At 42.7% G+C, this 24,632-nt stretch overlaps 1 protein-coding gene across 1 annotated transcript in view; it reads left to right on the top strand.

Moving 5' to 3' along the window:
- The window catches only part of myo15b (myosin XVB), a 232,174-nt gene that overhangs the window by 12,551 nt on the left and 194,991 nt on the right, over window positions 1–24,632 (top strand). Inside the window, exon 3 of the mRNA XM_072558127.1 lies at window positions 5,675–5,732. Coding sequence (XP_072414228.1) covers window positions 5,675–5,732 — 58 coding nt within the window. The remainder of the gene's footprint in view (window positions 1–5,674; window positions 5,733–24,632) is intronic.

Raw genomic sequence — 24,632 nt, 5'->3', positions numbered from 1 at the left:
GGAACAGCCAGTCAGTGGTAGTTAACATATATTGTCATGTTAAGTATTTCTTAGAGTTAAGATTTTTAAAAATTTTATTTTGTCTGTATTTTAGCTCTAGTGCAAGAATAAAGTGTGTTTAGCTTCAAGCCAATCAAATTACATCTGGAATGCCTTACACTTGCCTGTAAAAATGAGAAAAAGTTGGGGTCTCGGCTATCTTCATAATTTTTGAGGGCTTGGTCTGATCCATAACAGTGTATTTAAGACAGAGATAGATAGATTCTGTATTTGGTAAGGGGATCGATGGTTTCAGGAGAATGGGATTGAGAAACATATCAGCCATGGATGAATGGCAGAACAGACTCAAGGGGCTGAATGACCAATCCCTTTCCTATATTTTATGGTCTTGTGGTCTATCTTATGAAATGCCTGATTGGCATTTAATGCCACTGATCCTTCCTGGAGGAGGCAACAGAGCTCTCCAGACAGTAGTTGAAACCTTAAAGTGCAAAGAGAGCAACACAGCTACTTCTGTAAGTCTCTGCTTGGATTCTATTTGAAGTGGCAATGGTTGTGATCTGCCTGGTTACAGCTTTGATAGACGGTCCTCAAAATCCACTCAACCAATTGTCAAGTTCTCTGAAGTAAGCAACTGCTCTTGATACATTTGGATTGAGCAGTGACATCAGACTGCCCTTTGCTTTAACTTGTAGAAATTTTCCACAGCCTCAGCCATTACTCCACTTGGCTGGCATAGCCTATTGTCTGAATTGTGTTTGTCTCATGTCACTAAGTTCATTCTAAAGGAGAGCCAAGTTGAACATATCTCAGTTTCTTTTTTCACAGATTCTGCCAGACCTGCTAAATTTCTGCAGCCTTCTCTACTTTTATTTCAGATATCCAGCATCTGCAGTTTCTTTGTTTTGGAGAAAATAAATCTTTTGGTGCTAGCATTAGGGTGCCAGCTCCAGTTCTCTAGATAGATTAGATTAGATAACTTACAGTATGGAAACAGGCCCTTCAGCCCAACAAGTCCACACCGATCCACCTAAGCGCACCCATCAGGACCCATTCCCCTACATTTACCCCTGCCCCTAATACTATGGGCAATTTAGCATGGCCAATTCACCTAACCTGCACATTTTTGGACTGTGGGAGGAAACCAGAGCACCCGGAGGAAACCCATGCAGACACGGGGAGAATGTGTAAACTCCACACAGTCAGTCACCTGAGGTGGGAATTGAACCCAGGTCTCTGGCGCTGTGAGACAGGAGGGCTAACCACTGTGCCACCGTGCCGCCCACTTATATATAAACCATTTTGAATGCAATATTACTAATCTTTCTGCCAGTTTATGCCAAACAATTCTCACTCTTTGTTCTTCCTCATACTTAATATCACAGTTTATGAAGGAATGTGTGGAAGATTTATCTGTAAACTCAGAAGACAGTAGATAATGTGCCAAACACTTGAAGTGTGTTCTGATAATGAAGGCATATTTTCACAAAGGAAGTAACTGGACAGAGAACAACAAAGGATATAAATACATAAACAGAAGTTGCTGGCAAAATTCAGCAAGTCTGACAGCATCTGTGGGAAGAAAGCAGAGTTCACATTTCAAGTCCAGTGACCCGTCATCAGAAATGGTGAAGAGTCAAAATGTTAACTTTGCTTTCTCCCACAGATGCTGCCAGGCCTGCTGAGTTTCAGCAGCTGTTTCTGTTCTTCTTTTACGATCTACAGCATCTGTAGTTCTGTGTTTTATTTAGGACAGAAACGTTTTTAGATTGGTAGGTTGTGTAAGTGAGGGTGCCTGTGGATCTGTATTATAATGGCTTTTAATTTTACTTTATTACAAAAGTTTCACATAGGCAGGGAAGATTGTTGCCTACATAAAAATGTGAAAGTGAAAGGAAGAGTATGGGATTTTATAGGAGGAAAAACCCAGGTCAGCAGAATAGGCAGATACACATCAACGCAGAGAAATGAAATGCATATTTTGGGATTTTACAAAAACTAAAAAAACGAATTAAAAGTATAATGTTTTGCAAGCAATATGGTGCATAGATGGAGAAATGACCAGGGACTGAAGCACATTCTCGTATTGTCAGGATAGGGTTATGGGTGTGTCCTTGGAGATCTTTTGTTTCCCACTAATAAAAATGATTCAAACACAAGCAAAATGATCTTGGACTTTGATCAAATGCAAATTCCAAACTAATCAAATATAGCAGAATGAGGAGGATAAAAAATATATTGGTGAAGTTGGCAGGAAAATAGACAATGTAGCTTAACATCGGGAGCGTGAAGCTGTATGATCAGGGAACAAGAATAAAAGCAAAGCAAAGAACATATACACTACGTTTCCCAACAGAGCAGAGGAACCGAAATCAAGAGGTGATTAGATACAAATGGTGAACTTCACAACAGTTTTAATATTGCATTGCAGTCGTGGCCAGTTTTAAAGGGAAGATTTGAAAAGGAATAAATGTTAATTCTATAAATAATTTTAAAGGAGTTTTGGAAAGATACTTGCTAATGCGGGCCTTGTTGGTTTACAGTTAAGTAATAATGTGGAATCACGTACGTTTGTTCCTTCAAAGAGCTAAGGCAATCATGATGGCTCTGAGCAGCTGCCTTCTGTGCTGCATGTTTCTCATAAAATCAACCTTTCTGCGATTTATTGGAATGAACAAGGAGCCATAGAGAAGGATCATCAGAAGAATGAACTTAGGAGCAATTTTTCCCCAAAAAGTGTACTTCAGATAATGAACATATATCTAAAGAGTGAAAGATCATAACATTATTTGAAAGAGTTTCAAATGTGTATTTGGAAAGGAAGGATATTTTTAAAATGGGGAAAAGGAGGGGTAACGGTAATGGTATTAAAGTACACAGTTCTGACCAAATGTAATCACTGGCATATTGACAATGGACTAGCGAAATCCTTCTACTATGTTTTCCATAAACTGTAACCTTCAGAAATAGTTTACACTAATTTAAATTAATTTCCTCCTGTACATTTCTGGAATAATGTTTCTGTTTGATGTGATATATTTTACATGTATTTGATGTGATATATATATTAGGCAATGTTGATAACAAGATCATGGTTGGATGTGTCAGCCTTATTAATGTAAATAGATTATTGATAGTTGTATGTTTCACATAGACGAAGGAGGGTAAGCAAAGAGACAGCACAGCACAAATATACTCAGGCAAGAGCTGGAAACCATGGCCTGAAATAAACAGAAGTAACATTTTTAAAAATACAGAAGACGACAGATGGACAGATTTTTTTGTGTCGGGGCATTGTGAGGTTGACCATTTATTATATCAGTATCAATTTTACATAACTCAGCTCTCAATGTGGAGCTTCATTTTCACAAATGACTTCACAAATCAGATGTATGATACAGGTCAGGTCAGGATGTTCATAGAGTCATAGCACCATACAACACAGAACACAGCCTTCAATCCAATTCTTCCATGCCAACCAAGCTTCCCAAACTAAACTAGCCCCGCTTATTTGCATATCCCTCTAAACCTTTTCTATTTATGTACCTATCCAAATGTCTTTTAAACGTTGTAGCTGTACCTGCATTTCCCACTTCTTCTGGCAGTTCATTCCAAATACGAGCCACCCTGTGTGTGAAAAACTTGCCCCTTAGGTCCCTAATAAATCTTTCTCCTCTCACCTTAAAAATATGCCATACACCATCTTGTTTTGGAAAGACCTTTGCTATTCACCTTATCTCTGCCCTGATGATTTTATAAACCTCTTTAAGGTTTTTAACCTCCGACACTCCAGTGAAGAAGTCCCAGCCTATCCACCCTCTCCTTTTAACTCAAACCTTCCAGGCATGGCAACATCCTGGTAAATCTTTTTTGAGCCCTCTCCAACTGTCCTACTAAAACCCAAAAGCTTTTGCTTCTCCCTCCACACCACTTCAGAAAGTTTTAGGAGTTATCCCAAATATCCCCCAAAAATTCCAGAATCTTATTTATGAGCACTGTACAATTTATATTGTACACTCACAAATTCTCCTATTCTAAACCAGACCTCTTGATTCCCCAGGAAGTGTTTCTCATACTGTTTGAAATGAAATCACTGTGACAACAGAAGTACTTGCAAGTTGATCATAGAATGCTTTCAGAACACAAACCAAGCCGACATGCCACTAGTTCAAATCCAAATTTGAAAATAAACTATTTTCAAAACTAGGCAAATCACACACCTTACATCTCAAGTTATAAACATGTTAATGTTAATTTTTGAGTGTGTTAGTCTGGTATAGTGTAGGACATTAATCTGGTCAGTTAACTGTGAGCACCAGGAATTGAGCTTGCTTTCACATGCTCTTTAAAGTTTACCTTATACAAGTTTTGATAAATCCTCAGTAAGGATGCTGATTTTCCATTTTCAGTGGTTACTAAAGATGCATATTGACATGTCATGCCCATAATTCCAGTGAAAATCCTAAAATCCAATATAACAAAAGTGGAATTTTATGATTCCATCAACATCGACCAACAATGCTGATTATCAATGCTGTCCCACTCAGAAATAAGTAGATCCAATCATAAGCTCATCCTGGCTGTGTCAGCAACTCTCATTGAGAGATTCCTTCCAAAGGCTGCATTAACACACTGCAAGGTCCCTTGGCTTTTCACATTGAATCTTGCAGCTTATTGGTCGGGAGATGAATAGTGAAGAGAACAGCTATACAAAGCAGGAGAATGTCAAGAGAACAGAAGTGACATCTTCAACCTGGAAAAGCTTGGAAAGGGTTAATGAGGCAAGGGGAATACAGTATGAATGGTTGGGCCCTGGAAAGTATTGAAGGTCAGAAGGAACTTGGTGTGCACGTCCACAGATCCGTGAAGGTGACAGGGCAGGTAGATAGGTGGCTAGGAAGGCATATAAAGATACTTTGCTTTGTTAGCCAAGTCATAGAATACAAGAGCAGCAACATTATGCTGGAACTGTAGTAAGGACTGTTAGGCTGCAACTGTAGCACTACGTGTATTTCTGCTCGCCATGTTATAGGAAGGATTGATTGCATTAGCGAAGGTGCAGAGGAGATGAACCAGGATGCTGCCTGGGCTGAAAGGTCTGAGCTATGAGGAAAGATTGGATAGACTGGTATTTGCCGTGGAGCACCAAAGATTGAGAACAGACCTGGTAAAGGTCTATAACGTCATGAGGGTCATAGGAAGGCACTTTTTACATTAGAGAGATCAATAACCAGGGGACGTCAATTTAAGATAAGAGGTAGAAGGCTAAGAGGAGAGTAAGGAGAAGGCGGTGGGAGTCAGGCGCTCAGCTGGAAAGGGTAATTGAATCATAAACTCTCATAACAATGTAACAGTACTTAGATATTCACTTACATTGTTATGGCTCCAGGGCTATGAGGCAAAGTCTGGAAAATGGGATAAGTGCAGTCAGATATTTGTTAACTGGTGCAGACACGGTGGGTCAAAATTATCTCCTGCACTGTAAACGTCAAACACACTTACACAAAAACACACACACACACAGAGTCAGACATGCAAACACACATACACACACTCACACAGATGGAAACACATACAAACAAAAACATACACGCAACAGACTCAAATGTACACACACAGACAAATAAACCTATTGTCACCTTCTCAATTAATATCTTTCTCTTTGTTTCTGCAGGATGTTGGGTTGCTGGAGATACCAGCAGAGCTCGCTGCTCTGTTAGAATTTGCTGACAGTAAGTTTCTGTGCTTTGACAATGTGTGCTCCGTTAGTGAAGGTGTGTAAACCTCTCTTTTACTCATGTTTGGGTGAAGATTCTCTGACTGCCCGAGATGCTTCATGATGCTTTGTATGAGTGTTCTATATGGTGAGGTTTCATTAAATTCAGACAGCATGAAACAGATTAAATTTGACAAAAATTACTTGTTCCAGGAAATAGCAAAGTCATTGCCTGAGGATCCTCCACAAGCCCAGGTCACCAGAAAGGGAGTTGACCCAGAACTGCTTAACGGCACCAAAAATGAAAACTGTTGAACACTGGATGCTGTAGACCTCAATGTCTATATGACACTGAAATTAACCTTTCATATTTATCACTTCTGACTCACATCCTCTCTGACCACAGCCGAGAAATTCATTCACCATTTCCACCCTCAATCAATCTCTGTTCGATTGGCCTTAATCTGGTGTCCTGCACCTCATCATGGCCTGTATTTCCCACAGTCACCTTTTCCTGACCCTCTTGCTGAAGGTAGTTTCCTTTATGTAACTAAATTGTTAGCATTATAAAATTGTTGGTGGAACTAAAGCAGATGGCCTGCTGTTTGTACTGATTTACTGCTACTTTACATCAATTTATGGTTTCCAGGAGGATGTTAATTGTACATTGATTCAGTTCAGTTCATTTTAATGCACGTCTTTAAAATCATGGAAAGATTTGACAGAGTAGGCATACAATAGATGTCTCCCACAAGTCTAGTCGCATCTGTGGAGAGAAAGCAGAGTCATACAGATGTACAGCGCAGAAACAGACCCTTTGGTCCAACTTGTCCATGCCGACCAGATATCCTAAACTATTCTAGTTCCATTTACCAGCACTTGACCCATATCCCACTAAGCCCTTCCTATATATATAACCATCTAGATGCGTTTTAAATGTTGTAATTGTACCAGCCTCCACCATTTCCTCTGGCAGCCCACTCCATACATGCACCACCCTTTGCATGAAAAAGTTGCCCCTTAGGTCTCTTTTAAATTTTTCCCCTCTCACTCTAAACCTATGCCATCTAGTTCTGGACTCCCCTACCCCAAGGAAAAGACCTTGTCTATTTACCTTATCCAAGCCCCTCATGATTTTATAAACCTCTACAAGATCACCCTCAGCCTCCAATGCTCCAGGGAAACCAGCCCCAGCCTATTCAGCCTGTCCCTATAGGTGAAACCTTACAATCCCAGCAACATGTTGAGCCCAGTGACCCTTCTTCAGAACAGAAATTAGCTAGGAAAAGGTTGGTGTATATACTGAAAATGGTGTTGTGTGGGGTGAAGGTGTAAACATAGGTGGAGATGGAGCCCAGAGAGAGAGAGAGAGAGAGAGAACATAAAAAATAACAGCGCAGCAAGTTTTGTAGCTCAGGTTGAGGTTCTGGATGTAGGTTCACTCACTGAGCTGCAAGGTTCATTTTCAGGCGTTTTGTCACCCTACAAAGAACACCTTCAGTGAGCCTCCTTCATCTGGAGGCTCACTGAAGATGTTACCTATTATGGTGATGAAACGTTTGAAATGGAACCTCCCAGCTCAGCGAGCAAACCTACATCCATTACAGCGCAGTACAGGCCCTTTAGTCCTCGATTTTGTACCGACCTGTGAAACCAATCTAAAGCCCATCTAACCTACACTGTTCCATTCTCATCCATATGTTTATCCAATGATCATTTAAATGTTCTTAATGTTGGCAAGTTGACTACTGTTGCAGGCATGCATTCCACATCTTTACTACTCTTGGAGTAAAAAACCTACCTCTGACATCTGTCCTTTATCTATCACTCCTCAATTTAAAGCTATGTCCCCTCCTGCTAGCCATCACCATCTAAGGAGAAAGGCTCTCATTGTCCACCCTATCTAATCCACTGATCATCTTGTATGTCTCTATTAAGTTGCTTCTTAACCTTCTTCTCTCAAAAAAAACAGCCTCAAGTCCCTTCCTTGTAAGACCTTCCCTCCATACCAGGCAAAATCCTAGTAAATCTCCTCTGCACTCTTTACAGTGCTTCCACATCCTTCTTATAATGAGGCGACCAGAACTGTACACAATACTCCAAGTATACGCCCGCACCCAGAGTTTTGTACAGCTGCAACATGACCACATGGCTCTGAAACTCAATTCCTCTCCCAATAAATGCTAACACACCGTATGCCTTCCTAACAACCCTATCAACCTGGGTGACAGATTTCAGGGATCTATGTACATGGACACCGAGATCTCTCTGCTCATCCACACTACCGTGAATCTTACCATTAGCCCAGTACTCTTTATTCCTGTTGCTCCTTCCAAAGTGAATCACCTCACACTTTTCCGTATTAGTCTCCATTTGCCACCTCTCAGCCCAGCTCTGCAGCTTATCTCTGTCCCTCTGTAACCTGCAACATGCTTCCCCACTTCCACAACTCCACCGACTTTAGTGTCATCCGCAAATTTACTAATCCATCCATCTATATCTTCATCCAGGTCATTTATAAAATTGACAAACAGCAGTGGACTGAAAATAGTTCTTTGCTGTACACCACTAGTAACTTTACTCCAGGATAACATTTCCCATCAACCACCACTCTCTGTCTTTTTTCAGCTAGCCAATTTCTGATCCAAACCACTAAATTCCCCTCAATACCATGCTTCCATATTTTCTGCAATAGCCTAACTTGGGGAACCTTATCAAACGCTTTACTGAAATCCATAAACACCACATCAAGCACTTTACCCTCATCCACCTGTTTGGTCACCTCCTTCAGAACAGGAGTTGGCAGACAAAAGGATGGATACTGGTAACATAGGTAAAACGAGCTGCTGATGGGGACCATTAGTGGGTGATGAAATCAGCCCATATGACGACAAGAGGAGGAAAGATGTGGAAGAAGAGGCTCAGGCCCTAAAATTATTGAACTCAAGATTGAGTACTGCAGGGTTCCCAAGTGGATAATGAAATGCTGCATCTCCTTCCAGGTCATTTAGAGAAGTACAAGTGGATTAGAAAACTGCAAATATAATGCTTCCATTTTTCTCAAGAGGGGAAGAAGACAGAAAACAGGAAATGACAGGCTAGTTATTGAATTCCTTGAATCCAGCTGCCTGAAAGCCAGGGTTGTCCGAAAACTGATCCTTTCTGTGTCATTTTTAATTAAATAATAATAAAAAATCCTCAACTGGGCAATTTCCTTCAGTACTATATTGGTGTAGGCTTCACACACAGCTCTATCCACGTGGCAAGTAATGCTTCACACTACCTGGTTCGCTCATGTTCTTCAGGTGCCATCCACATCTGGTCTGGTCTACATGTGCCTCCAGACTGACAGCAATGTGGCTGACTCTTACATATCACCTAAATTGACCTAACAATCCACTCAGTTGTATGAAACCACCACAAACTCTAAATATAATAGTCTCCCTGTACCCGCTGGGAATATGTTCCAAGACCTAAAGTGGAAGTCTGAAATGGCGGATAGTAGCAAACCCATTCATTTAAATGGGAAATTTACCTCCCCGGCAACCCCCTGGTCCCTGCTTCTGGAATGTTCCGTGTGATATGTTTGGGTCACAGTAAACTGTGGGTAACTGAAACCACAGAAAACGATTCCACAGATACGGGGGTCATCCTGTAAAGAAATGAAACCAGATGGACCACCTGACATCAACCAAAGTACAGAAACAACAAGAGCATACACAGCCCTATAACCTACAAAGTTCTGTTTGCCAACAACAGGCCTCAGCGCCGACATTCAGAGAGGTATCTCACTGACTAATTAAGCAACAGCTTGGCATAGTCATACTCATGGAATTGTACCTTACAACATCTCAGACATCCCTAGGCATGCCCTGTCCCACTGACAAGACAGTCCCAGCAGAAATGGCATCACAGTGATATACAATCAGGAAGAGTTGTCCTGGAAGTCTTCAACATTGGCTCTAGACCCCATGAAGACTCACAGCATCAGGTTAAACATGGACAAGGAAACCCCCTGTTGATTACCACATATTGTTATCCCTTCTCCCTCCCCACCCAGCTGATGAATCAACACTCTTGCACATAGGAGGAGGAAGCACGGAGGGTGGGAGAGGCATTTAATGAATTTTGAAATCCACCATCATGAGTGGCTCAGCAGCAGCACTACTTATCAGGCTGGTTGGACCCTAAAAGACATAGCTGCTAAACTTGGTGTTCTTCATAGCAGGTGGTGAGGGATCCAACTAGAGGGAAAAACATGCTTGATCTCAGCCTCCCCAATCTGCTTGCTACAGAAGCAATATATCCACGTTGGAGTAAACTCCGCACAGTCATTGAGAATCATGTTGCATGGCATTATCACTGTGCTGAATGGGAAAGACTTTGAAAGAAAGAAAGAAAGACGATAATGGAATGAGGAAGGAGTTGGCTAAGTTAGACGGGGAACACAAGTTATATGGTGGAACAGTTGAGGAAGTGAAAGACTTTCAAAGAGATTTTTCACCATGCTCAAGGAAAGTATATTCCGGTCAAAAACTAGGATAGCAAGGGTAGGAAGAACCAGCTTTGGATAACTAAGGAAATAAATGAAGGCATCCAATTAAAAGCTTAGAAAGGAGCCAAGAGTAATGGGAACAGGAAGATTGGAAAAACTTTAAAAAGCAACAAAGAACCACGAAGCAAGCAATGAAGAAAGGAAAGATAGATTATGAATGCAAATTAGCACAGAATATAAAAACAGGTAGGAAAGATTTTTATAAATATGTGAAAAGGAAAAGGGTGGATAAAGTGGATATAGGTCCATTGCAGAATGAGAAAGGAGAATGAAAATTGGGTAATGCTGAAATGGCCATGCCTTTAATAACTGGTTTGTGTCAGTCTTCACAATGGCAGATGTGTCTAACATGCCAAAGAATGATGTTAAGGATACATTGGCAGGTGAGAACCTCAGTTCAATTCTTATGACTAAAGGGGAGGTGTTGAGCAAACTCGAGGGTCTCAAGGTAGATAAGTCTCCTGGGCCTGATGGAATGCATCCCATTCCATGGGTGCTGAAAGAAATGGCAAAAATTATAGTAGATGTGTTAGAGGTAATTTATCAAAATTCACAGGACTCCGGGCAGGTCCTGGAAGACTGGAAGACAGCAAATGTCACGTCGGTGTTTAAAAATGGGTGGAGGCAAAAGGCAGGTAACTATAGGCCAGTAGCTTAACATCTGGAGTTGGGAAAATGCTGGAGGTTATCATTAAAGAAGAAATGGTGAGAGATCTGAATGGAAGAGGTTCTATCAGGCAAACCCAACATGGATTCAGGAAGGGAAGGTCATGTTTGACAAACTTACTGGAGTTCTTTGAGGATGTAACAAGCATGGTGGATGGAGACGAACAGGTGGATGTTATTTACCTGGCTTTCCAGAAGGCATTCGATAAGGTGCCTCATAAAAGATTCATCCATAAGATTAGAATGCACAGAGTTGCAGGGAATGTACTACATGGATAGAACAAAGAACAAAGAAAATTTATAGCCCAGGAACAGACCCTTCAGCCCTCCAAGCCTGAGCCGATCCAAATGTACTGTCTAAACCTGTCGGTCAGTTCCTAAGCATTTGTATCCCTCTGCTCCCCACTTACTCATGCATCTGTCCAGGCGTATCTTAAGTGAATCTACCGGGCCTGCCTCTACCACCTCTGCTGGCAACGCATTCCAAACACCCTCCACCCTCTGTGTGAAGTACTTGCCACACGTATCCCCCTTAAACTTTCCACCTCTCACCTTGAAAGCATGACCTCTCGTTATTGAATCCTTCACCCTGGGAAAAAACTTGTCTTTATCCACCCTGTCTACATCCTTCATGATTTTGGAAACCTCAGAGGACTGGTTAACCAGTAAAAACAGAGATAAGTGGGCGTTTCTCTGGTTGGAGATCAGTGGTGAGCAGGATGTCACAGGGGTTGGTGTTGGGCCCGCAACTGTTCATGATATGTATCAGTGATGAGGAAGAAGAGACCAGGTGTGCTGATGACACGAAGTTGAGTGGAAAACCAAACTATGCAGAGGATGTGGAGGGTCTGCAGAAAGCCTTTGGTAGGTTAAGTGAGTGAGCAGGGGTCTGGCAGATGGATTACAATATTGGTAAATGTGAGGTTATACCCTTTGGAAGTAAAAATAGGTATTATTTAAATAGTGAAAGATTGCAGCATGCTGTTGTGCAGATGGACTTCGGAGTGCTCGTACATGACTTGCTAAAAGTTAATTTGCAGGGGCAACAGGTAGTCAGGAAGGCAAATGGAATATTGGCTTTCATTTCTGGAGGGATTGAATTTAAGAGCAGGGAGGTTCTGCTGCAATTGTACAAGGTGTTGGTGAGGCTGCACCTGGAGTGTTGTGCGCAGTTCTGGTCTCCTTACTTGAGGAAGGATATACTGTCTTTGGAGGCGGTGCAGAGGAGGTTCACCAGGTTGATTCTGGAATTGAGGGTGTTGAGGAGAGGTTGAGCTGCCTGGGACCATACTTACTAGAACTTAGAAAATTGGGAGGGGCCGTTATAGAAACATGTAAAATTATGAAAGGGATAGATAAGATAGAGGCAGGCAATTTGCTTCTGCTGATGGGTGAGACTAGGACTAGGGAGCATGTCCTCAAGACTAATGGGAGTAGATTTAGGACAGAAATGAGGAGGAACTGCTTTTCCCCAGAGAGTAGTAAATCTATGGAGTTATTTGCCCAAGGAAGCAGTAGAGGCAGCTTCATTAAATATATTCAAAACACATTTGGATGGGTTTTTGCCTGCTAGGGGAATTAAAGGTTTGGGGATAATGCAGAAAGGAGAAGCTAAGATGGTGGATAGATCAGTTATGATCTTAATAAATGGCGGAGCAGGCTCAATGGACCTAATGACCCATTCCTGTTTCTGTTACTATGAAATACTATGAAATTTTATTACTATTAAATTTTCAAACATCTTCAAATAGGCAAGTCAATCACTTTCTAACTCCTCAAAGCTTGTCCACCATCTACAAGGCAGAGGTCAGGCGTGTGATAGAATACACACCACTTGCCTGAATGGGTGCAGCTCCAATAATACTCCAGAAATTTGACACTGTCCAGGAGAAAGCAACCTGATAATTGGCACCACATCCACAAACATCTACTCCCTCCACCAATGCCGATCAGTAGCAGCAGTGCCTACTATCTACAAGCTGTACTGCAGACATTCACTAAAATATCATTGGACAGCACCTTCCAAACCCATAACCACTACCCTCTCAAAATGTGCAAACTCCCGGCTTCAATTCCCGCCTCAGGTGACTGACTGTGTGGAATTTGCACATTCTCCCAGTGTCTGTGTGAGTTTCCTCCGGGTGCTCCGGTTTCCTCCCACAATCCAAAGATATGCAGTTCAGGTGAATTGGCCATGGTAAAATGCCCATAGTGTTAGGTGCATTAGTCGGGGATAAATATGGGGAATGGTTCTGGGTGGGTTACTCTTCGGAGGGTCGGTGTGGACTTGTTGGGCCGAAGGGCCTGTTTCCAAACTGTAGGGAATGGAATTTAAAGTGACCTAAGCGGCACCCTTTTCATGCAAAGGGTGGTGCATAAATGGAATGAATTGCCGGAGGAAGTGGTGGAGGCTGGTACAATTATAACATTGAAAAGGCATCTGGATGGGTACATGAATAGGAAAGGTTTAGAGGGATATGAGCCGGGTGCTGGCAAATAGAACTAGAGCAATTTAGGATATCTAGCCGGCATGGATGAGTTGGACTGAAGGGTCTGTTTCCATGCTGTACACCTGTGACCCTGTGAGTTGTACCTTCTCACTGGCCCAATGTTGTCAATACAATTAAATTCAAATTCAATTGGTTTTTGGTATCCTGGGCATAATTTAAATTAATTGGTTAAATTCAAAGCCCATTGCCTTAACATCATAACACAACCTCAAACTGATTGTTACATATTATTAATTCTCAGCACTCTCTGTGTCTGTCAGCTCGTCACAAACACATGTGCTGTCGCAATCTCTCAGCTCAGAAAAGCCACCACTCTCAAAGTGACCATACACTCCTCTGACTTCATAACAACAGGTTCAGAACAAAGTGTCTCCCGTTTAAAATGAAAAACGATGAGGAGAGTGATAGAAGCTGGGACATTAAATATATTTAAAATTGAGTTGGACGTATCTTTTTTTATTTTTTCATGGAAGGAGCATCATTGACACAGCTTAGATTAGATTACTTACAGTGTGGAAACAGGCCCTTCGGCCCAACAAGTCCACACCGACCCGCCGAAGTGCAACCCACCCAGACCCATTCCCCTACATTTACCCCTGCACCTAACACTACGGGCAATTTAGCATGGCCAATTCACCTAACCTGCACATTTTTGGACTGTGGGAAGAAACCGGAGCACCCGGAGGAAACCCACACAGACACGGGGAGAATGTGCAAACTTCACACAGTCAGTCGCCTGAGGCGGGAATTGAACCCGGGTCTCTGGCGCTGTGAGGCAGCAGTGCTAACCACTGTGCCACCGTGCCACCCACTGGAGGGGGCTGCGTTGTCCTAAAAGATTGCTGAAGCTGTACTCAACCAGACAAGTAGAGAGACTTTCATTACAGTCTTGACTTGTGCCTTGCAGATGGTGGGCAAGCTTTTAGAACGCCCCTGGTGCTCACCTTCCACCCTACAAACCTTTGCATAAACCAAATCATCTGCCGACATTTCTGCCACCTCCAAAAAGACCCCACCACCAGGGATATATTTCCCTCCCCACCCCTTTCCGCCTTCCGCAAAGACCGTTCCCTCCGTGACTACCTGGTCCACACCCCCCTACGACCCACCCTCCCATTCTGGCACTTTCCCCTGCCACTGCAGGAACTGTAAAACCTGTGCCCACACCTCCTCCCTCACCTCTATCCAAGGCCCTAAAGGAGCCTTCCACATCCATCAAAGTTTTACCTGCACATCCACTAATATCATTTATTGTATCCGTTGCTCCCGATGTGGTCTCCTCTACATTGGGGAGACTGGGCGCCTCCTAGCAGAGCGCTTTAGGGAACATCTCCGAGACACCTGCACCAATCAACCAAACCGCCCCATGGCCCAACATTTCAACTCCCCCTCCCACTCTGCCGAGGACATGGAGGTCCTGGGCTTCCTTCACCGCCGCTCCCTCACCACCAGACGCCTGGAGGAAGAACGCCTCATCTTCCGCCTCGGAACACTTCAACCCCAGGGCATCAATGTGGACTTCAACAGCTTCCTCATTTCCCCTTCCCCCACCTCATCCTAGTTTCAAACTTCCAGCTCAGCACTGTCTCCTTGACTTGTCCGACCTGCCTATCTTCTTTTCCACCTATCCACTCCACCCTCTCCTCCTTGACCTATCACCTTCATCTCCTCCCCCACTCACCCATTGTACGCTATGCTACTCTCTCCCCACCCCCACCCTCCTCTAGCTTATCTCTCCACGCTTCAGGCTCACTGCCTTTATTCCTGATGAAGGGCTTTTGTCCAAAACGTCAATTTCGCTGCTCGTTGGATGCTGCCTGAACTGCTGTGCTCTTCCAGCACTACTAATCCAGTATAAGCTTTTGGAAGTCAAGAGTGTTCCTTCATGCAGAGCCCCCAGATTCTGACATGCTCTTGTGGCCATGATATTTGTATGGCTAGTCCAGTTATTTTTCTGTTCAGTAGTATCCCAGAGGATATGCAGATAAAGAATTGCCAGGTTTGACTATAGGACAACATTTTTGAGTTCAGTATCTGATAGAAGTGAACCTCATTTCCAACTGAAGTAGTTTCATTGAGAGCTGACATGGTGTCATGATGGTGGTGATACCAAATGGAATGATGTTACACAGTAATTGCTGTCAAATCAAGGAGATGTTCAATAGGACAGGTTCAAAGATGATATCTGAACAAAGCTCTCTGGAAGATGATAGTAACAAAGGCCAATGCATGCTGTTATGCAAAAAAACAACACACCCACAAATCAAGGCCACTTTGATAACTTCTGTGATCTCAAAAGAAGTTTCACAATGATCAGATAAGATCATGTTAGCGAAAGTACTTTTCCAGACTTATAATCTCAAAGTTTTACTGCATTGTAAGTACAGTGTTATGAGAGCCAGGATAAATGTGATATCCCTGCTTTGTGCATCTGTTTTTATGTAATCTTAACTTTAGAAAATTGGTGTAAGGTGTAGTAAATCTTAATTCAGCACAGTATCAGATAGGATGTGAATTATCTGTAACATGACCACAATTTCACCAAAGAAAATGTAATAGAGCTTTTCATGTATGTACTTGTTTAACCTTTGAGTAAACAACTGACAATGTAGTTTACCAATCCTATTTAAGTAATTGGGGAGCTAACTGTGATGTAAGAGTAGACATTTTCACTCAATGTGTAGTTCGCATCTCAATTGCACTGCCTGAAAATGTGGTGGACACAGGTCCAAATGAGGCATACAGGGGGATTATTTGAATATTTGAATAGAAATAATGTGAAGAGCTACATGGAAAGGGCAGTAAAATCTCAGTAAGTTATAATTAGCTTCTTTATCACAGACTCCTGGTAAATTGCATAACTAAGGCTGTGGAAGAAGGCTTTAAACTAAATAGTCCAAGGATGGGAAAATTATGGAGAAAGTTAAAGGGGGTTAGGGCTCAGCAAAGGTTATTAAAATTTCCAGAACAGGTGTGGCACATATAATTTAATCCAGATAAATGTGAGATGCTGTAGTTTAGTAGGGCAAATCAGAGCAGGACTTATACACCTAATATACTGGAGCTATGCTGAAGGATGGCACTATGAGGGACTCGAGCAGTGAGGCAATATGGGCAGAGCTCAGAAATAGGAAGGGTGCGGTAACAATGTTGGGGCTGTACTCCAAGACTCCCTACAGTGAGCATGAGTTAGAGGTGCAAATATGTAAACAGATTATGGAAAGATGTAGAAGCAACACAGTGGTAGTAATTGGAGATTTTAATTTTCCCAACATTGACTGGGATTCACTTAGTGTTAGAACATAACAGCACAGAACAGGCCCTTCAGCCCTTGTTGTTGCATGACCTATGGAACCATTCTGAAGCCCATCTAACCTACACTATTCCATTCAAGTCCATATTCCTATCCAATGACCATTCAAATGTCCTTAAAGTTGGCGAATCTACTACTGGTGCAGGCAGTGCATTCCATGCCTCTACTACTGTCTGAGTAAAAAAACTACCTCTGACATCTGTCCTATATCTATCACCCCTTAATTTAAGGCTATGTTCCCTCGTGCTAGCCATCACCATCCGAGGAAAAAGGCTCTCACTGTCCAACCGATCTAACCCTCTGAACATCCGATATGTCTCAATTAAGTCGTGTTTCAACCTTCTTCTTTCTAACAAAAACAGCCTCAAGTCCCTCAGCCATTTCTCATAAGACCTTCCCTCCACACTAGGCAACATCCTAGTAAATCTCCTCTGATCCTTTTCCAAAGCTTCAACACCCTTCCTGTACTGCAGTGACCAGAACTCTATGCAATAGTCCAAATGTGGCTGCACACCAGAGTTTTGTACAGCTGCAGCATGATCTCATGTTTCTGAAACTCACTCCCTCTACCAATAAAAGCTAACACACGGTATGCCTTCATAACAACCCTATCAACCAGGGTGGCAACATTCATGGATCTATGTACCTGGACACCAAGATCTCTCTGCTCATCCACACTATCTTACCAATAGCCCAGTACTCTCATTCCTGTTACTCCTTCCAAAGTGAATTATCTCACACTTTTCCTCATTAAACTCCATTTGCCATCTCTCAGCCCAGGTCTGCAGATAATCTATGTCTTTCTATAACCTACAACATCCTTTGTCACTATCCACAACTCTACCGAACTTAGTGTCATCTGCAAATTTACTAACCCATCCTTGTATGCCCTCATCCAGGTCATTTATATAAATGACAAACAGCAGTGGACCTAAAACAGATCTTTGTGGTACCCCACAAGTCACTGAACACCAGGATAAACATTTCTCGTTAGCCACCACCCTCTGTCTTCTGTCAGCTAGCCAATTTCTGATCCAAACCACTCAATCGCATGCCTCCATATTTTGTGCAATAACCTACCGTGGGGAAACTTATCAAACGTCTTACTGAAATCCATAAATACCACATCACCCCCTTTAACCTCATCCACCTGTTTGGTCACCATTTCAAAGAACTCAATAAGTTTGTGAGGCATGACCTACCCTTCACAAAAGCATGTTGACTATCCCTAATCAACTTATTCCTCTCTAGATGATTATAAATCCTAACTCTTATAACACTTTCCAACACTTCACCCACAACCAAAGTAAGGCTCACTAGTCTGTAATTTCCACGGTTGTCTCTACTCCCCTTCTTGAGGGAGGGAACAATGTTTGCTATCCTCCAGTCTTCTAGTACTATTCCTGTGGACAATAACGACATAAAGATCAAAGCCAAAAGCTCGGCAGACTCCTCTATGGCTTCCCAGAGAATCCGAGGATAAATCCCATCTGGTCCAAGGGACTTATCTATTTTTACACTTTGCAGAATTGCTAACACCTCCTTCCTTATGCACCTCAATCTCATCTAGTCTAGTAGCCTATATCTCAGCATTCTCCTCGACCATATTGTCTTTTTCTAGTGTGAATAGTAATGAAAAGTATTCATTTAGCACATTCCCCTAACTCCTGTGACTCCACACACAACTACTATGCTTGATTGCCCCTAATTTTACTCTAGTCATTCTTAAGGTCGAGATGGAGCAGAATTTGTAAGGAACATCCAGGAGGGTTTTATATGTAAATAGTATGTAAATAGTCAAACTCAGGAAGAGGCCATACTGGACCTGGTGTTGAGGAATGACCAGGTGGTTGAAGTTTCAGTAAGGAATTACTTTGGGAATAATGATCACAATTCCGTAAGTTTTAGAATACTCATGGACAAAGATGAGAGTGGCCCTCAAGGTAGAGTGCTAAACTGGGGGAAGGCCAACTATAGCAAAATTTGTCAGGAGCTGAGCAATGTGGATTGGGAGGTATGAAGGTATGTCCACATTTGATATGTTGCAATTGTACTAGCCTCCACCACTTCCTCTGACAGCTCATTTGTGAGAGGCTTTTAAAGAGAGGTTGCTTAGAGTTCAGAATAGACGTATCCCTGTGAAAATGAGGGATAGAAATGGCAAGATTAGGAAAGCATGGATGACAGGTGAAATTGTAGATGAGCTAAGAGGAAAAAGGAAGTATATATAAGGTCTAGACAACTGAAAACAGACAAAGCTTTGGAAGAATATCATGAAAGTAGGACCAATCTGAAATGAGGAATTAAGAGGGTCAAAAGGGGTCACGAAACATCCTTAGGAGAAAGTGAGGACGACAGGTGCTGGAGATCAGAGTCAAAGAGTGTGGTGCTGGAAAAGCACAGCCAGTCAGGCAGCATTTGAGGAACAGGAGAGTTGATGTTTCGGGCATAAACCCTTCATCAGGAATGAAACAGGGTTAAGAAAAATCCCAAAGTCTTTTATTCGTATACACAGAGTAAAAGGGTAACTAGAGAAAGGGTTGACCCACTCAAAGACAAAAGAGGATTATGCATGGAGTCAGAGAAAATAGGTAAGATTCTTAATGAGTACTTTGCATCGGTATTCACCGGGGAGAAGGGTACAAAGGGTGCTGAGGTTCGGGATAGATCTTTGATTACTCTAGGTCAAGTCAGCATAAGGAGGGAGGAAGTGTTGGGTATTCTAAAAGGCATTAAGGTGTACAAGTCCCCAGGTCCAGATGGATCTATCCCAGATTACTGAGGAAAGTGAGGGAGGAAATAGCTGAGGCCTTAACAGATATCTTTGCAGCATCCTTGAACATGAGTGAGGTCGAAGATGACTGGAGAATTGTTATTGTTGTCTCCTTCTTTAAGAAGGGTAGCAGGGATAATCCAGGCAATATAGACCAGTGAGCCTGACGTCAGTGGGAGGGAAGCTGCTGGAGAAGATACTGAGGGATAGGATCAACTTACATTTGGAAGAAAATGGGCTTATCAGTGATAGGCAATTTGATTTTGTGCAGGGAAGGTCATGTCTTACCAACTTAATAGAATTCTTTAAGGAAGTAACAAAGTTGATTGATGAGGAAAGGGCTGTAGATATGATATACCTGAACTTCATTAAGACATTTGGTAAGGTTCCCCATGGCAGGCTGATGGAGAAAGTGAAGTCGCATGGGGTCCAGAGTGTACTAGCTAGATGGATAGAGAACTGGCTGGGCAGCAGGAAACAGAGACAGTGAAAGGGAGTTTCTCGAAATGGAAAACTGTGACCAGTGGTGTTCCACAGGGATCCATGTTGGGATCACTGTTGTTTGTGATATACATAAATGATCTGGAGCAAGGTATAGGTGATCTGATTAGCAAGTTTCAGATGACACTAAGATTGGTGGAGTAGCAGATAGTGAAGGGGACTGTTAGAGAATACAGCAGAATACAAATAGATCAGAGAGTTGGGCAGAGAAATGACGGATGGAGTTCAATCCGGGCAAATGCGAGGTAATACATTTTGGAAGATCCAATTCAAGAGCAAACGATATGGTAAATGGAAAAGCTCTGGGGAAAATTGATGTACAGCATACTTTCCTTAATGGACGGGGTATTGAGTACGAGAGTTGCCTTGGTCATGTTGCAGTCGTATGGGACTTTGGTGCGGCCACATTTGGAATACTGCGTCCAGTTCTGGTTGCCACATTACCTGAAAGATGTGAACGCTTTGGAGAGGTTACAGAGGAGGTTCATCAGAATGTTGCTTGGAATGGAGGGTGCAAACTATGAAGAGAGATTGAGTAGATTAGGGTTATTTTCATTAAAAAGGAGGTTAAGGTCTACAAAATCATGAGAGGTATAGACAGGGTGGATAGCTAGAAGCTTTTTCCCCCCAGAGTGGGGGACTCAATTACTAGGGGTCACGAGTTTAAGGTGAAATGGAAGGAGTTTAAGGGAGATATGTGTGGAAAGCTCTTTATGGAGAGTGACGGGTGCCAGGAATGCATTGCCAGTGGAGGTAGTAGGGACGGGAACAATGCCATCATTTTAAGATGTATCTAGACAGATACACGAATGGGCAGGGAACGGAGGGATACAGATCCTTAGAAAATGGGTGATAGGTTTAGATAGAGCACCTGGATCAGTGCAGACTTGGAGGACTGAAGGGCCTGTTCCTGTGCTGGAACATTCTTTGTTCTTTGTTCTTAATGGTAAGGTCCTGGGGAGTGTTGCCATCCAGAGAGACCTTGGAGTGCAGATTTATAATTCTTTGAAAGTGGAGTTGCAGATCGACAGGATGGTGAAGGCGGCTTTTGGTACACTTGCCATTATTGGTCAGTGCATTGAGTATAGAGTTTGGACGTCATGTTGTGGCTGTACAGGACACCCGTTAGACCACTGTGGAATACTGCGTTCAATTCTGGTCTCCTTGCTATAGGAAAGATGTTGCTAAATTTGAAAGGGTTCAGAAAAAATTTACACAGATGTTGCTAGGGTTGAAGGGTTTGTGCTATGGGGAGAGGCTGAATCGGCTGCAGATATTTTCTCTGGAGTGTCGGGGGCTGAGCAGTGACCTTATTCAAGGTTTATAAAATCATGAAAAGCGTGGTTAGGATGAATAGTCAAGGTCTGTTTCTCAGGGTAGGGAAGTCCAAAACTAGAGGACATAGGTTTAAAGTAAGAGGGGAAAATTTAAAAGGGACCTAAGGGGGCAACCTACTTAAGCAGAGGGTGGTATGAACTGTTATAGGAAGTGGTGAAGACTTGTATGACTACAACATTTAAAAAGCATCTGATGGGTAAGAAGAGTTTAGAGGGGTATGGGCCAAATGCTGGCAAGTGGGACTAGATTAATTTAGGATATCTGGTCAGCATTGACAAGTTGGACCAAAGGGTCTGTTTCCATGATGTACAGCTCAATGACTAAGTAATAGGACAACGAGTATGGAAAGGGTCAGGAAACTAACTTCAAGTACAGCAGATGAGGGGGAAACTATGAGGAGAGCAGTCAACACAGGACTGAGGGTGTCGTACTTAAATGTCCACAGTATATGAAACAAGGTAAAGTAGCTTGCTGTACAGACTGAAATTGGCAGATATGTTATTGTGGCTATCACGGCATCAGGGCTAGGAACTTAACATCCAAGGATACACATTGTAGCGAAAGGATGGGCAGATGGGCAGGGCTGCCTTGTTAGTTAGATATGAAGTTAAATTAGAGCAACAAGTGATATGGAATTGGAAGGCTTAGGTAAAGCTGAGGAACCGCAAAGGAAAAAAGGCCCTGATGGGAGCCGTGTGCAGGCCTCTTAGCACAATTTGGGGCAGAAAGGCCCTATTACAATAATCATGGGGAGCTTTAATATGTAGGAGGACTGGGAAATTAGTTTGGACAGTATGTCAAGGAAAGGATTTTGTGGAATATCTAGAAGATGGCTTTTTTATTGGAGCAACTTGTGATAGAACACTTGAGGGAACAGGCAATTCTGCTATTGTTGATGTGTAATTATGAGGCAGATTTGATTCATAAGCTGAAGGTGAAGCAGTGGGGAGCAGTGACCATAGGGTGACACAGTGTCTCAGTGCTTAGCACTGCTGCCACATGGCGCCAGGGACCCAGGGTTCTATTCCCGCCTCAGGCGACTCTCTGTGTGGAGTTCGCACATTCTCCCTGTGTCTGTGTGGGTTTCTTTCGGGTGCTTCAGTTTCCTCCTGCAATCCATAGATGTGCAGGCCAGGTGAATTGACCATGCTAAATTGTCCATAGTGTTAGATGCATTAGTCAGGAGTAAATATAGGGTAGGAGAAGGAGTCTGGGTGGGTTACTCTTTGGAGAGGCAGTGTGGACTTGTTAGGCCGAAGGGGCTGTTTCCCTACTGGAGGGAATCTAATCTAATCATCATATGCCAGAATCACCCTGCATTTTGAGAGGAAAAAACTTGAATCAGATGTAATGGTGTTGAGTGAAAATAACTGTAAAGACATGAGGGAGGAGTGGCCAGAGTTGATTGGAATGGGACCCTATGGAGGAAGATGGTGGAGCAGCAATGGCAGGAGTTTCTGGGGGTAATTTGGGATGCTCAGCCGAAATTAACTCCAAGGAAGAAAAAATAGATTAAGGGGAGGATGAAGCAACCATAGCAGACAAATTCAGTCAGGAATAGCATAAAAGCAAAAGAATAAGCAGACACTTTGGTGAGGATTGACAGGAAGTCAGAGGATTGGGAAGCATTTAAAAGGCAGCACAGGATAAAGCACCACCAGGAAAAAGCAATAAGGGCACAGAAGATGAAATATGAGCATATGCTAGCTTGTAATATAAAAGAAGATTGCAAGAGTTTTTAGATACATAACAGGGGTATGAGGGAGGCAAGAGTACTCTTTGGACACCTGGAAATTGAAGCTGGAGAATTAACAATGGGAGCAAAGAAACTAAGTAGATATTTTGTGTAAGTTTCCAATGAAAGACACCAGCAGCGTACCAGAATTTCAAGCGGATCAGAGCTGAGGTGAGTGTAATGGCTATCTCTGAAGAGAAGATTCTGGGGAAGTTGCAAGGCCTGCAGGTAGATAAATCACCCAAACCAGATGGACTATACCACAGAGTTCTGAAGGAGAGAGCTGAGGAGATAGTAGTAATCTTCCAGGAATCACTGGAGTCAGGGAGAATCCCAGAGGGCTGGAAAATGGCTCATGTCACACACCTCTTTAAGAAGGGAGGGAGGCAGAAGATAGAAAATTAAAGGTCCATTTGTCTGACCTCTGTTGTTGGTAAGATTTATTAAGTATGTGATTGCAGAGTACTTGACAGTGCCATGGTAAAATAGGGCTGAGTCAGCACGGCTTCACCTAGGAGAGTTCATGACTGAGAAATCTGTGAGAAGGTAGACAAAGGAGAGCCATGGATGTGATCTATTTACATTTTCAGAAGACATTTGACAAGGTGCAACACAGGAGGCTGCTAAGAAGATAAAAGCCGATCATGTTAGGGGCAAGGTACTGGCCTGGACAGAGGATTGGCTGACTGACAGAAAGCAGAGAGTGGGGATTAGGGGTATTTTTCAGGATGGCAGCCAGTGACGAGTAGAGCTCCACAGGGATCAGTGGGGGACCACAATTATTCTCATTATAGGCTAGTGATCTGGATGAAAATGCTGAGGATATTATTGCTAAGTTTGCATATGACACAAAGGTAGATGGATAGCAGGTAGTGTTGAGGAAGGGGGGAGACTGCAGAAGGACTTGGATAGGCGAGGACAGTGGGCAAGGAAATGGCAGATGGAATACCACGTGAGAAGGTTATGCATTTTGTTCAGGAGAATAGAGTCATAGACTATTTTCTAAACAGGGAATGGCTCCAGGAAATTTGAAACACAAAGGAATTTGGAGTCCTAGTTCAGGATTATCGAAAGTTAACATGCAGGTTCAGTTGGCAGTTGGGAAGGCAGATGCAATGACAGCACTCATTTCAAGAGAGCTAGAATACAAGAGCAGAAATAAAAGAGACCTAAGGGGCAACTTTTCCACACAGAGGGTGGTACGTGTATGGAATGAGCTGCCAGAGGAAGTGGTGGAGGCTAGTACAATTACCATTTAAAAGGCATTTGAATGGGTATATGAATAGGAAGGGTTTGGAGGGATATGGGCCAGATGCTGGTAGGTGGGACTAGATTGGGTTGAGATTTCTGGTCAGCATGGACGGGTTGGACCGAAGGGTCTGTTTCTGTGCTGTACATCTCTATGACTCTATGTACTACTGAGACGAAATTTGAAATATTGTGAGCAGTTTTGGGCACCAAATCTCAGCAAGCATGTGCTGGATTGGTGGAAGTCCAGAAGAGGTTTATAAGAATGATTCTGGGG

This window comes from Chiloscyllium punctatum, chromosome 39 (genome assembly GCF_047496795.1).
Source record: "Chiloscyllium punctatum isolate Juve2018m chromosome 39, sChiPun1.3, whole genome shotgun sequence".
Taxonomy (NCBI): domain Eukaryota; kingdom Metazoa; phylum Chordata; class Chondrichthyes; order Orectolobiformes; family Hemiscylliidae; genus Chiloscyllium; species Chiloscyllium punctatum.
This window is presented reverse-complemented; position numbering and strand designations above follow the sequence as displayed.